This window comes from Cottoperca gobio, chromosome 8, assembly GCF_900634415.1.
Source record: "Cottoperca gobio chromosome 8, fCotGob3.1, whole genome shotgun sequence".
In the NCBI taxonomy this organism is placed as follows: Eukaryota; Metazoa; Chordata; class Actinopteri; order Perciformes; family Bovichtidae; genus Cottoperca; species Cottoperca gobio.
In genome coordinates, this window is record NC_041362.1 from 13,667,518 (window position 1) to 13,683,716 (window position 16,199).

The 16,199-nt window shown below is 39.4% G+C and overlaps 1 protein-coding gene across 1 annotated transcript; it reads left to right on the forward strand.

Moving 5' to 3' along the window:
* The first annotated feature begins 11,848 nt into the window (after nucleotides 1–11,848).
* nptx1l (neuronal pentraxin 1 like) lies at nucleotides 11,849–15,592 on the forward strand. Its single transcript, XM_029436737.1, has 5 exons — nucleotides 11,849–12,358; nucleotides 12,638–12,845; nucleotides 13,488–13,732; nucleotides 13,839–14,018; nucleotides 14,406–15,592. The coding sequence occupies exons 1-5, from the start codon at nucleotides 11,915–11,917 to the stop codon at nucleotides 14,625–14,627; spliced, it is 1,299 nt and encodes a 432-aa protein (XP_029292597.1). The 5' UTR covers nucleotides 11,849–11,914; the 3' UTR covers nucleotides 14,628–15,592.
* The last annotated feature ends 607 nt before the right edge of the window (nucleotides 15,593–16,199 follow it).

The window sequence follows — 16,199 nt, forward strand, 5'->3', positions numbered from 1 at the left end:
TGCATACCCTGTATTCACTGCGCTGAGTAAACTGCACATTCATTCACTTGCTCTAGTTGGATGTATTTGCTCCAGAGCTCAGAAGCATCTAAAAGTATTCACTGTACATAAATCCATTATTTACAACTGACTGCAAAAACAAGACATTAAAAGACGTTGCTGATGTGATAGGATAAGAAGGATGATGGGAAAGCATGTCTTCACCCACTCTCATGCCTGTAAACAGCAGTTCATGGTAAAGTGAGTTTATCTATCCATTAACACCAGTTCAGTTACTGTACAAACGGTTGTCAGAAAGTTTCAGTCAGTATCTGATGTACTTAACAGGCAATATATATTCTGAGATTCTGAACCGTGTTCAAACTTTTCACTTGCTAACAGGCAGATCTCTCTGAGGTTAGTGAGAAAGAAAAGAAAGCTTGAGTGAGAGGTTCAGTCTTCTGAGAGCAGAGGGCTTTATGCTGTGATTGATTTTAAAGTAGGTAGACGGTTACTGGATCCAGTGCTTCTGAAAAGCTCCCACTGGCATCAGTGATATTTATACTTCAGAAAAGGAATACCTTCTGCATCGCTAGAAAAACTTAATTTTCTTCAAGTATTAGTAATTTTATAGCACAAAACAACTTGGAAATTTCTCATAAAGGATGCAGTGCTCATGAAGAATTACACACACAATGTTACACACCATGTGCTTTCTGCCTAATTTAAGATTCAGTAAAGCATTTCATTGTAAACATGACCCACACTATATTTGATAATAAATCAAACTCCATCATTACAGTGAAATGTGTTCAGGTAAACCCTGTGCTGACACAGTGGCCTTGTTCAAATACAACCGTAATCCTGCCTGCCAAAACAAATTTGCACACCTCATTACACTTTGCCAGGGAAAATATGTTTGCAAACATCTTAAAACAAGAACCTGGAATGATTTATGAGGCTAAAACAAGGAGAATTAATCCTCTGTTTACTATGGTTTGAAGTTAATGTATCGGAGCAAAGAACTAAAAAGACATGAATAATGAGCAAAAGGAGAACTAAATTGTAATACTATTAAAATAGTGAACATGTCATTCTTCTTTGTGACGAAAAAGAAAATAAAGAAATTAAATGTGTCACTGAAAATGTATCCTATGATTTTTGTCTTCAAATATTGTTGTTCCCAGCAGTTTTAATTATTCTGTAAAGTGCTTTTATTGGTACAAAAGTTGCTTATTAGATAAGAACTTGCAGAGATTTAAAGATGTAAAATACAAAAGAAAGCAGGACAAAGTCCAGCATCAGCACTATCTTATCAGACAGTACCTATGTGCCCCATTGGGACACATTATATAACAAAACACTGGGTCAACTCTCAGCAGAGCGCTCCTCTCTTCCAGTCTAAAGCTGGGTCAGAAGACAGAAGACCGAACCACAACATCAACCACAACTAAAAAGACACACAGCAGCGGGTAAGGTGCACTCAACCTCCTCTGAAATCAATTCCGACGTGTGAGGTAACTTGTATTTGCTCAGTGGGAAGTGAATTGTTCATGAGAAATGTGTGATACACGATTGAATGTGATTTGAACAAATACGCTCGTCTCAGTAAGCATTTCCCTTCTGCTTGAATCTGCTGCGCTGATGACGGATAAAAGCTCACACACACTGATTATGGTAAATGATGTCATCTCGTTTTAGAAAGTACTGTGTGATATCGAAAATGCAAGGACAACTTTTGGTGCCTTTCTGAAGAAAGATTATTTTTAATTGGATGTATCTTGCAGATACATTTCAATCCAGCAGCAGATCAAACTAAATATCTCGGTTAATAAAACACAAATTAAATTGAAGTGATCTTATTTCTCTGCTGTAATTCCCTTTCGCCTCATACTGCAGTTCCATTGTTGCTTGGGTGACTTATTTCTAATTCTGAAATGATATTAATGATACTCGTCAGTAATAAAATACACTTCACTAGTTGTTCATCTCATATGGAAACAAGAGTCAGAGTCTCACGCCATGCTGGCAGCTCTGTGAGGCTGTACCAATGTGCCTTACGTCAACAAGCTAACATACTTATGGTATGGTGATCACCATGTTCACCATCTTAGCTCAGTGTGTTAGCATGCTAACATTTGCTAATTAGCACTAAACACAAAGAACAGCTGATGTGAATGGCATTAGTTTTTAAAGGTATTTGGAAATAATCAACTTGTATCTCAAAGTAACGGCATTAAAAAAAGAATTGCCTTTCTATTCTCCCCATTTACTGTATAGTGCACTACATTTACTCTTCATCTAATACTTCAGTCCGGACAATGGGCCGACTAGACGAGTAACTGACATAAAGTCACGCCATATGCGTAGTTAAAAAGTTTTATTGTTAAAAACAATAAAATATAGAGTTGACGAATTGACGAAGTTCAACCAGAGTGAGGGGTAAAATCAATAACTCAGTAGTGTAGTGGTAACTCCAGGTCTATATTCATACATAAAGTACAAAGACAACTCTCCGAGACATACTGTACTGTAGGGCCTGAGGATAGGTATGACTTGGCCGTGTAGACTGGGTTTTGAAGAAATGTGGTTTGTGGATTTTGGGGAATACAAAATACTTGATGGGAAGTAAGTGGAAAGGTGGAGGCGTAGACCCATCTGTTGACATCTTTCCTCATCACCTATTTAAAGACAATGAATAGAGAAAAGGGGAAAGAGAAAGAGAGAAAGAGATAGAAGGGGCAAATTAAATATTAAACAAAAAAGGTCTATATTTAGAAGCAAGTGATGGAGGGGTGCTTCAGTTGTATTATTGATGTTGCTGTGCAAGAAAGGGCTCTCTGGTTCTCTCCTGAGAGAGGCCTGGCAGAGGTGTGTGGTGTGGGTTTTCTGTGGGTAGTGGTCATTACATTAACAAGACAAAATAAGTATAGTATAAGTATATAGTATAGTATAAGTATATAGTATAGTATAAGTATATAGTATAGTATAAGAGAATGAGATCGTTCTTAGATGCAAAATAGTACGATACAACATTTAAATCTGTTCAGATAGACCAGTGGAAGAATGATGGAGAGAGGTTGAGAAGAAGAAAAAATAAGAGATGCTGCAGTTGTCTGAGCTCCGTTCCCCACAGAGAGTGCTGCTGTACAGAAATATTTGCCTGCACTTTTTGACACATTTTTATTATTCCACACAAGGCTGGCTCTTCTCTGGCAGAGGCTCGGGGAGGGGAGCCTTCATACGGAGGCACTGATCCTGCTCTTTTTTCAAAACACACACACATCCGTGCAAGTTTGCTGGGTTACAGGGTTCACAGACCAGAGTTGTGGGAGAGGCTGTGAAGCACTGATTTATGCATCGCCTTGGGACTCGCAGCACTTTTGCGATCAGCATCATGCGATTCATTTAATTACCGACCTGTAGAGGCCTAAAAGTTTATCAACAACATTATTATCTTCATACCTTTAATTTCTTTCTGTTAAACCGTGCCTATATTATTTCCCTGTGACTGTTCAGAGCATCAGAGGTACAAGTGTGATTGCAAGCTACAGACACTTCGTCTCTAGTGTGTGTACTGTACAATATCTCGCCCACACATCTGCTTCAGTTTCCAGACACACACACACACACACACACACACACACACACACACACACACACACACACACACACACACACACACACACACACACAGGGAAAGACATAGAAAGAGGAAGCGACCTTGATGTCCCGAAAGATCAATATATCTTTACTTGCATGGCTTTAGATAATCCTCTCCCACATTACATCACAGTAATATCCCTGTGCTTACGCAGGACTGTAATTCTGCTCAATGCCAGACTAAGCATGGCGTGCCTGCTGGACGTTGTATACGGTCAGAAGCCTTTAATGCTCACAATAACATACTTATGGATATGGATTGATGAGGAGTAATCAAATGCAGCCAAATGTCAGCTGAATCTGACCGAGAACATAAAGGGGATCTGGTGGCTTTAGATTAACCTCAACGCTCAAGTATTTTATCTACATTACCAGTCAGTGTCACAAAAAAGAAAAATGAAGGTTTCCCATGGTATGTGACGTGGCAGTTCCTTTCATAGCGTGCAGATTTCTTGCAGCCTTCTTCCACCCCACTGAAACCTATGCAGGCTATTTTTGTACCGACTAAACCCGTTACCCATAGATGATATACTGCATCTTTCATGTAGAACCTTCCATATAGAGTTACTTCTGACAATGTCCTGACATCAGAAGAACACGTTGTCCTTCATCTTTTGAAGGTACTGGATCATGTGGAGTTTTGTTCAAAGCAAAAAGGTTTCAGTCTTTCACAACAAAATGCCTTGTGTGTATTGTTCAGGTATAAAAACACTCAACACCTTCAATTCCCATCTGTTAAAAACATTTTAAACAATACATTGTTACATCCATTTGTCTGGTAACAAGCTTCTGCTCGAACGCTCATCTTGGCATGTTGCTACATTTCCTGGTGCGTTGTTGCCACTTTGGTGGAGTACTGAGATACCGATGGCAAGATGTCGTAAAGCCAACATGCTTGTGCACGTGGTAGTGCGTCCTAGCGGAATTTCTTTTAGACTAACAAAGTTATTTTTACATTCAGTGTTACACAGAAAGACAGATAGTGTGCACCCTTGAGGTCTAACAAACATGTTGAATGCTTTTCATCATAATTAAAAAAATCTGTATTGTTTACAGTCATGCTTGCCAGCTCAGTCTTCTTCACGGCATTTACAGGCGACTTCTGCACATTTCTTTGCACATTTATTTGCACATTTCTTTGCACATTTATTTGCACATTTCTTTGCACATTTCTTTGCACGTTTCCTGCCACCAACTGTTGATCAGTGGAATTTCATGAAATCTGCTGCAGGAATAATGTATGTATTGTGGCACCTGCGCGCTCATGAACAAACAAAACGCATAAAAACATTACTCCATTGTGACACTAATGCGCAAAACTCCACAGGGTACCTTTAATTAGGACTGTTAGGGATAAGTAACGCTTTGTTTTGAATCTTTTTGCATAGAACTGCAAAAGGACTAATTAGCTGAATTTTTAAAAATGTGATCTTGAAACAACTCCAGCTTTCTTGGAGACTCAAAATCATCTGAAAGACAGCAGCAGCTCTTCAATAAATCTTTCAGTCTTCTCTCTAAGTTTTGTAATTTCTTTTAATCAGTAAAACAGGCATGAATCTTCTACTAACACAGCGTGGGTGGGTTTGAATCTTAATAAGTTAGCAAGGCTTTACTTTTTCAGCAGAAACCTTTACTTCTCTCTTGCTAGGCGTGATCCAGCATGGCGTCTTCAGTCTCTCCTGCAGAGAGAAAGTGCCTTGAGTAAGTCAGTCAATTTTCCTTTTGTGTTGCTCAGCAAGAGTACATCCCTTCATTAGACTGCATGTCTTGACAGCACGTCATGCTTCCACAGCTCTTTTGACAGCCGAGTGGTGCACAAGCATGAGGTTTCCGCCTACACACTGCTCTTGCCTGGCTAGCTGCTCAGTGTCATGAACACATGCACTTAACATATAGAGCAAACATTTGTGTCACATGCTGTTTACACATATGGCTGGTAAGTAATGGTACTTTTTAAAACAATGTCAAGAACTTAAGTAAAGTGAGCAGAGAAACAGACGATGCAGGAGTGAGTTACAGTACGTGGTCTAAATTTCCATGGCATATTATTACATTTACATATAATTTGTACATTATATCGAACCTTCTCTTACATCTGTCACTTTGTATGCAAACCAGAAAACCAATTTTGGATTATAAGGATCTAAAGGAAAAATCTATAAATCATATGCAGGCAGAATGTTGGATTTGAAAGGATGTGCTCGCTTGGATTTCGGGTGTGCTTAATAATAATAATAATAATAATAATAATAATAATTCACATGTATTGTTTAGCAGGGCCATTTGTGAAATTGCTGTAAAAATGGTCAAACAATCTGGTACTCAAAACAAGTTTTCCTCTTCAAAGCAACAAGAACTGTTGCATTCAAAGCGATACATTTAAGCAGCACAGTGTTTGTAGAATCTGCAGACAGCCTTCAAAAGCACTGAAGGAATCTGAGCTGAGATTGAAATCAAATCCACAAGGCCATTTGTGATGTGATACTGAGATTGTCTGATGCCTAATTCATAATGTAACATTCCTTCAGGTAGTGAAAGACCACTGTGCCGCTTAAAATCATCCCAAAAACAATAGTCAAAGAAAATAGCAATGCAATGAGAAGACTGTGCTAAAGAAACCAAGTTCTGTTACTGACGGATAACAGGAATATGTACCTCATTTTCTCAGGGCTTAAAGTTATGTAGACATTTATAGCGGGTAGTCAAAATAATGAAAAAATACTTATGGAAAAAGGACTTCGGACTTATGGAAAAGGCAAAATCCGCATCGGTCACAAATGTCTGTAGAAATGATCTAATCAGACATTATGACAACATATGCGTAACACAGCATTGAAATGCATCTGGAGCAGCACTGTCAAGTAGAGGCTGAAGGATGGGCAAAGCTCCAATAACACTGCAGCCTACATGTCCCATAATGCAACTCACTAGTGTCTTTTCAACAGACTTAATGTAAGAAGTGAACGTAGTCACCGTGATGTCGCCCATTGGTTTGTGGACTACCGTTTTAAAGCCTTGAGTTTGGCATTTTGACCGTCACCATCTTGTTTTGTTTTTTTCTTTATCAGAAGTGACACGAGAGGATGGAGCTAAGTACACCAACCGCTGAAAAACAAATTTCATAAGAGACAAAAATGTTACTATTAACTTTCATGAAACTGAAGACGCACTGTGAAAGGGTTAAAGTTCTAAGATGAAAACACGGACAACACCTGGACCAGAACAACGCCGGGGCAGCAACCTGTCAATCACAAGGTAGTCACGCACTAAAGCATCCAGAGCCAAAGAATACATTATAAGTGGCAATGTCCTTGGCGATGTAAAATTTAATTTAGTGTTCATATTGTTTGACCAATTAGAAGTAATGTGAAGAAAGGAGGCATATAACTGGTCCTAATTACAGGTTGGACATATTTTATGATATTAAAATGAATATCTTAAAAAAAAAAAAGCCATTTCACAAAAAAGCAATTATTGGCCAGGGTAAACAGACAAAGAAAAGTCATAAAAACTGATTATCTATAAAATCCAAACATGTCGAAGACATCAAAGGCAATCAGAGGTAGTATAAGTCCAAGGCAAGAAGCCAGTTTGCTTATTTACGCATAAAGAGTAGATTGTAAAGCTTTCCGTGAATACAGTATGCGAGTGCTTCACTGAGAATGTGTCTGACTGTAGATTAGATCAGAAAAAATAAATGATGAATGAGTGAGTTGTAAAGGCCCAAGCACAACAGTGCATTCAATCCAATCATCACATACTCTGGGTAATGGGATACAAAAACAAATTCCATGTGCACATTGTTATATTTTACCTCATCATCTTCAGCAGGAGGACAGCACTGTCACATCGGCACAGGAAATGATTCCAATGTCAGATGATGCATTGTATCAATTTCAGATGGGCACTCAGCTCATGCAGGAGGAAAAAATAATTAAATCACAACCTTTAATAAAACATAAGGACAGCAGCCATACTGTATGACAAACTCCATCTGGAGAGCATGTGGGAAATGACGGGAAGTTATGAGTATAAATGTATTTGTCTTAATTAGCCTCTCTGGGCTATTTTTTATTTATTTATCTGTGAAGGCAACTGCATGACATTTTCCTCGCACTAACTAGCCACTGCATACTAAAGTTCCAGTGACCCCAAATGGCAGCTGTTTTCCTCCACTAGTATGTCGAGGTGGCTTAATTAGGCTTTTGTTCATGGGAATGATGAAATACCTTCCAGTGTGACATGGGAAATATCAGTGTTGGCGACCTTTAGCTTCTTCAGCATACTATACATACATTTACAGTGTAGGCGTGCAGCTCATTCTCTGTTTAATATCTCTTGGGTGCATCAGAGTGACTGTGTGAATTTGCATCTTTTTAGTTATTGGGAAGTCTGTCAAACCATTGTACAACTATTGTGCTAAGTGTGTTTTCAACTTGAACATAAAACCTTGTTTCTTCACTGTATTTATGTTCAGTTGCATATAAAACTGACGGAGGCAACATGGGAAATCCATCTAAAGAATAGAAAATATACTAGAACGTCAATAAAAAAGCTGTGGCAACGTATTCCCTAAAAAGATTCAATGCTTTTCATTTATTTTTTTAACATTACGGTTTTCATGAAACACTTGCAACAGGTGCTGGATATTGTTTGAATTTTTCAACACTAGAGCCAAAATGATTTTCAGTACTGACAGCAAAATGATACTTTTCTCAATAGCTCACATTGAGGGATATCATTTTTTTTTTATTATTTACCAAAAGATACCGAGCTTGTCAAATGCATCAGGTGTTTAATTGTTGCTCAATACACAGCAACCACACAAGAACTGTGACAGCAAAATCTAAAATTCAAACTTCATTTAAAGCAGAACACATAGAATAATCCAATAGGAATTGAAATTCTTCTTTACAATGCACCAGGATATTTTCATGTTCATTAAATGGCAAAACAGTGTTTCTTTCTATGATGAAAACTTGTATTTATACAGTAATATGGAATCAAACTAAAAACTTTAAACTGATAAGTTTAATATTAAGTTTAACCGTAATAGAATTAAAGGTTTTACCATATTTATAACAGTGACATTTTCTTGCAACCACCGCTGCCAGTTTTATTTACAACAACAGGTTTTTATTGTCTGTCATTGAATTTACTGCTCACTGCAGTGCCAACTCCTGGCTGCGTATTATAGGAAGAAGTGAAAGAGTGAACGAGGGAGGGACTTTTCCACACATGGTAAGAACTTCAGAACAGTTTGTGGTATTAAGTGCTGTGTTGTTCTATACCCAGCCCTAAAAGACAATAGTCTCAAAACACTCTTTGGTGCTGAAAAAGTCAGATGATTTAAAACAAAAACAAAAAGAAATCACTGGATGTTTTCCCACCGTCACCACACTACAGCAGAAGGTGGAGAGGAGGAAGAAATCAAGGGGGAAAAGCAAGTCAAGGCAGAATGCCAACATGTGAAATTACAACTATTGATCTACTGTGCTGGAGAAAGCATTTCCACTGTGTTGCATTATTAAGGAGATACTGTTCGCCACAACAGGTGGAAAGCAGCAGTAAAGTGTGTAGGATTGTGATAAGAGCTACTGGCAGCTGTTTGTATGAGATTAGTATCTCCAGTGTCACATATTGTTGTGCTGTCATGTCTAGCACACTGACTTTGAACTACAAATCATTTCATCCGAACCCTATTATTATTTCATGCACACCACGGCTAACAACATTATAAATTCAACAGCTGTTACAATGGTTTTTTTTTTTTTAAAACCACAGTGTAACTCAATATGCTTACAGGGTGAACTTGTGGCATCCAGAGGAAAATGTTCATTTGAGAGACTGAAAATGCTAGAAAACAACAGTGTGGTTTGAGTGTCTGTTATTTATGCCTGGAGGAGGAGAGGAGAGGGAGGGGAGAATGCAGGGAGTAGTAGAGGTGATGGAAAGAGGTACAGTCTGAGTATTGCAGAGGAGTGAAGGTTTTCCTTATTTAAACATATGGCTTTGAGACTTGTTTGTGTGGGAAGCACAACATAATGAATTCATAATGAGAGCCAGACTTTGGACATTTTGCAATGCTACTTTCCCACAGGGTAGAAGACGCCTGGGCTTTTCTGCCTGATTATACAGTACTTACCGTCGAATAAACTCAAATCAAAATTAAAAAGGAAAATATTAAAACTATATTGAGTCATTTATCTATTCTGCTCATTAATCATCACAACATTTTTGGAAGATGTTTGAAATTTACCAGATGGTTGGTCGGGAGCAGAGAAAAGGTTGTTTCTCACATGTCTTGCTCTTGCAAGTGAGGTTGCTCTGACAGGGTCAGAGTGCAAGGCTTCATGTGGCATAACATCAAATCAACTTTCACTTCTTTTCTGTGTTTATATTTTACCCAAAGGCAATGAAACCTCAGACTGTGTACTGGTGTTACTGTTTTCTACATTCTGCTTGGACAAAGTACACGGCTTCTCTGTGTTGACCTTTGACCTGTGTTTTCCAGTATTACTCCATTCATCATTTTGAGGAAAAAAAAACATTTAGGTAGGCAGCCTTCCAGCACTATAAATCCACTGTTTCTTATGAAATTCATGCCACACTAAAAAGCTCAAAAGAAATGACTTTCCCTCTCCCCAGTAAGCTTCATTTTTGTTTTTCATAATATCAAAAACAGTCCATCAACTCAGGATTATGGAGACAAATTAAAGTCACTAAACCTCTCTGCCTTTTCATTCCTCTTAGATGTTGCTGCATCATCTAAAAACGGACCATAATCCAAAGGAGATGTTCAATAAAACAAATGCGTTAATGCTGATAACACTAAGTTATGTCACATATTATAACACTGTTTACTCTGCCTAATGTACTTTAAGATCATTACGCAATGACTTCTTAAAATCAAAAAACTGTTGGGTAACGACACATTATAATAGAGACTTAAAGATGAATGATGGAAATATGCAACAGTAAATGTTTGAGAGCATTATTCAGTTAAAATCTCTCAAATGCACCATTTACTCGCTTAATCATTCTCAATATAGTATATTACACCGGATCTTAAATTATCTGAAATGTCCTTCCTCCTGACAACATTTTAATCGGTGATTCAGTATTAATCTCCAGCCTGTAAAAAGGCACCTGCAGCTATAAAGCATGTAGCTTTACAGACCTGCTATAGATGATGATAATTATACTTTGACCCAACTAACCTCCTCCATCTAATATCCTTTTGTCACATGCAGATTTTTGTCTCTCATGCTGCATACCTCCACCCGAGTTCATCTTTCCGAAAGAAATTAATTTTAATCTGAGAGCCAATATGTTTCATTACTTATTCAAAATGTTTTCAATTTATTTCCAACATTGACCAAATAGATAAGAGCCAAAAATAATAAAATTGTCCTTCCTGAATAAAAGAAGAGGGTAAATTGCTTGGGGACAGATTATCATTTGAGAAACTGAGAGATGATTATAGCTGCACCCCCTTTACACACGCGCGCGCACACACGCACGCACGCACGCACGCGTGTGTAAGGGGGGTGCTATAATAAAAAATTGCCTGTGAGTTTGACCTGAGAAATAGAAATCATCAAATAAAACATGTCTAATCACAAATCACAAAAAACTGGAACATTAAAAGTATTAAATGCAGTCTTCACACAAAGTGATTCTGAACACTAAAAAGCGACTGACAGCTGGAAACTAAGCAGCATCTACAGACGCTCCTCGGCTCTCTGTGATAATGTTTGTGTTCGGAGCTCTCAATTGTGCTGAATCTGCGGGGACTCCGCCGACAACAAATTGCAGTAACTTCTGATCTGCATCCACCTACAGTGTGTGTGCGTGTGAGAGTTTTATGTGTGCGCAAACCAAAACAAACACTGCTGCCTGTCTTGGCCCCCTGCCACGCAAGCAACCCCACTTCACTGCCTACAAATGCGCGTTTTCCAGATGAATACTATACACAGCGAGAAACGACAAATAGTCGAAATGATGAAAGATTTAGCACGAGGGAGCCTGACAGCAAAATGGGTTTCATCTCCTGAATGTGACGCCGCTCCTGGAGCAGATTAAACAGGGACAGCGCGATTCCCTCCCCTCCGGTCGTGATGCAGTGAACCTGCTCTGCGCAGAACCAGGCTCGCTGTATAAAAACGGCTGAGCTTCCACAGACGGATTACAACAACAAGGGGATACGAGCGCGTCAAGCCACTGCGGCTCATCAACCAAAAATATATCACCACCCAGCACGGACGCAGACATGCAGGCCACAAAGAACGGAATCTGTTGGAGACTTTTTCTATATTCATGCCTGTTTTTGGAGAGTTCTTCTCAAGACTTTGGCGGACAGACGCAGTTCATTTGCACGTCCGTACCCAAGGATATGGACATTTGCGCAGCCACTTTGCAGAACAGTGTGCCAGGAGAGGACTTGAAAACCACTGTTATGCAGCTGCGGGAGACGGTTTTGCAGCAGAAAGAGACGATCATGAACCAAAAAGAGACTATCAGAGAACTGACCTCAAAGTTGGCTCGGTGTGAGAGTCAGAGTGGCGCCGAGCCCGGGGACACGCGGGCCGGCGGCAGGAGGAAAGACACTGGCAGCAAAAACACAATGGGGGATGTATCGAGGGGCCCCGCTGACACTTTGGCGCAACTATCACAGACTTTACAGTCGCTGAAGCAGAGATTAGAAAACCTGGAGGTAGGCTGCTGCTTCTGAGGACATTTCCAACACTCTGCGCAAAACTCTAAATTACGACCAAACACTTTTCTTATACTAATACAATAACATCTAACAACAACTAATAATAATAAGTATAGTTGATATGGGGTCTCTCTCTATGTGACATTTTACAAGCACAAAAGAGGAAAACAAAATGTGTTAATTAAATGACTCTTTACGGCAATAAGATTATTTAAGTATTATCCCCACTCACAATCCTTCTGTATATTGAGCTAAACGCTTCTTTCCCCTTCTCAGCAATTCAGCAGAAGTAACAACTCCGTGCAGGCGAACAGCCTCAAAGACCTGCTCCAAAGTAAAATCGACGACCTGGAGAAGCAGGTGTTGTCCCGAGTGAACAGCATCGAGGAGGGGAAGCCCGGACTCCGGAATGAGACGGAGCAGCGTGGGAGAGTGGAGTCCACGCTCACATCTCTACACCAGAGGATCACCGACCTGGAGAAAGGTAGTTGGGAAGAGAGGCTTGCGCAAACAAAGTATAAAAGGAGATCTGGGAGGGATGGGTGATCGATGCATGATTACTATCAGCAATCAAGATGAGATATCAGATCGCCACAATGTGGCAAACAATTGCATGTGAGGGCGGAAAATGCAGGGGAAAAAAATCTTCTCAGCACATTCAGTTTGGTATTATAAGCTTTATGACCTCAGCAGTCGATTTAATGTTTTACTCATCCGCACAAAGCTGGAGCATTCCGGTGTATTCTGCAGTTTCCTGTTCTAATTCATGCAGATTAAACCATTTCATACACGCAGTGTGCGACCCATCTCTCCATTTGCTCTGCGAGCCATTTGAGAAGGTGTGGTCTCGGTATGGGATACTTTATATACCGCAAATAAAACATTGTTTAAAACTTGTGTGGCAGTAACACAAAATAGAGAGATGTGGGGGCAGAAGCAAACAAGACGAAGGTTAACAACGTCAGATGGTAGAGATAAGAGCACATCTGGAGATTTGTTGTGTAACATGTAATTCCTGCAGTATGTAAATCCCCAGGATGTGTGCGTTGGGTTTGACTTAAGGAAAACACACACTGATACTTCCTTTTCCAAAGTGTCTGAAGCCAACTCTATTTCTTCTCCACAGGTCAAAGAGAAAACAGGCCTCTGGATAAATTCCAGCTCACGTTTCCACTGAGAACCAATTACATGTACGCAAAAGTGAAGAAGAGTTTGCCAGAGATGTACGCCCTCACTGTGTGTATGTGGCTCAAGTCCAACGCATCTCCTGGAGTGGGCACACCTTTCTCCTATGCGGTTCCGGGTCAAGCCAACGAGCTAGTCCTCATAGAGTGGGGAAACAACCCAATGGAGATACTAATAAATGACAAGGCATGTCTAACTCACAGTGAAAGTGTTGCCATGTATTGATTTTACAACTGTGAGGGTGTTTTGACTCTCTGCAGCAAACATTCACGTCATATCTATCTTCTTTAAGGTTGCTAAGCTGCCTTTCCTTATCAATGATGGAAAGTGGCATCACATCTGCGTCACCTGGACCACTCGTGATGGTGTTTGGGAAGCTTTCCAAGATGGCGTCAAGAGGGGCAGTGGAGAGAATCTGGCTCCTTATCATCCCATCAAACCACAGGGCCTGCTGATCCTCGGTCAAGAGCAGGTGAACACATGCGTTTCAAATGCTTTCCACTTCCATGAAGGCAACACAGAACTACATTTGGAAAGCATCTTCAATGCTTTATTCAACATAACAGTATAAAAGATAACAAGGTGGATTTTTCCATTTCATTGTGGCATAAAAAAAAAAAAGCGGATTTCAATTTCAAATCCATCCTCGCTATAAATCATGTCTTAGGTTTTAATAAGGTGATTAGATCTTTAACTGAAACTCATCAAGAATCCCAGTGGATTGAAGATGCCTCATACAATTTGATCAGTCAAAATAAATGATAATAATCGAGATTATTCAAGAGGCAATTTCATTCTTTCCACAAAGCTGGAGAAAAATCATATAATCCTTGATTATATCCATTTGTCTTTTCCACAGGACATGCTCGGAGGAGGATTTGACGCCACACAAGCTTTTGTTGGAGACCTGGCAAATTTCCACATCTGGGATCGGAAACTATCTGTCGGAGAGATATACAATCTAGCGACGTGCAGCAGCAAAGCGCAAGTGGGCAATGTTTTTGCGTGGATGGAGACGAGCCTTGATATTTACGGAGGTGCCTCAAAGTGGACATTTGAAGCTTGTCGCCAGCTCAACTGAACTGCAGGGAAGAGACGATCAATGCATTTGTTAAAGCCACTCTGTTGTCACAGCATCGGTAAACTAATTTGAAAGATCAGGATTATTTCAATGAATAGAATCTGGATTTGTTATAGATATTTTGAAAGCATCATTTGTGGACACTTGATAGATTTTTACCAGATACTCATGTGGGACAGGTCACTGCAAATAGACACTTTGGCATCCTGTGGTGCTTGAATGCACCATCAGGCCTACTTGTGGTTTGGAAAAAGCAGCTGATGTCACTCCAGAGAGTAGCGGATGCTTCTGGAGACCAAAATGTCAGGCCAGCATCACAAGTACAGTAGGAGGTCATGTAGTTTTTAGACAACTGATGTCACGCAATTCAACAAAACTACTGGCTTCTTTAAACGTCTTTTCTGTCTCGACTGCCAGGGATTTTCACTGTGAAAAAGGACAAGGGGGACTTCTTTAAAAGGAATGTGGTTTTGAAGAGGTCATGAAATAGACAACGTTGTTTCTCTCTCACTATTCTTTCTCCACCACCACCTGCTTGACGTGATTTTGTGTAAAGAATGACATATTTATTGCCAACATTCGAGCCTGAGTGCCTTGGGCTGTTGAAAAAAAAATCTCAGCACATTCATTATAATTTGCAGAGTGTTAGTGTTTATTTTCTTGTAAATTTATTTTCTTGTAACCCTCTGAATGAGGTTGCATCAGATTGTTTATTGTAAAATGCAATTCATTAATGATAATGACGCATTTTGCAGATGTTTGTACTTCAATGGGAATGTTCTCTGTACAGTAACAGCATGTCTTAACTTCTGTAAATGCTGCGTCAGCATCTATGATCTTTGCTTTTACGATCCGACTTTTGGGTTGAGATTTTATACTGTATTGTTATATGCTTAAAGCATGGCAACACAGACAGATGAAAAAAAGTTCTAGTTTTTGTAATAAATTGTGATACTTGAATCATATACAGGTGTTAATTATTTGAGAAACGTGCACACTCTTTACGACATACAGATCTAATGAAATATGGTTTCAATTCGCTTCAATTAAAAAGGTCTAAATTTGACCTCCTGACTCCTTAACCTGTTCTCCTAAGTGTGCATTGGAAGTTTGCCATTTGGCTGCTATAATCAATATTCTTATATTGACAATGAGTCACGTGATCATTTGCATTTGAAAGGGGTCACCAAATCACTAAAAACCCACTGTACAATTCCTGCTCAGCACCAAACGGCACACAGTCAAAGTTAGAAAGTTAGGAGGGAGTAGAGGCCAAAAACAGAGCTAAAACGAGATTGAATATTGGTCTTACATTCATCAGGTGTCCAAATGAATGATAATGTTGTTCCGATTCTACTAGATGTATGAATAGGGCAACTGTTTGCAACAAAGTTCGCCATAACAACCTAAAAAGCCCAAATGGCCATACAAATACTGTTATTAAAGAGTTAAAGTGGCAACAGACAACATATTTGCTTTAACTTTTCATATATAGGTATATGTTGATTGCACAATATAATGGCTGCAGAATAATGAACCAATCTTCATTCATATAGGTTCCCTATAAGCCTC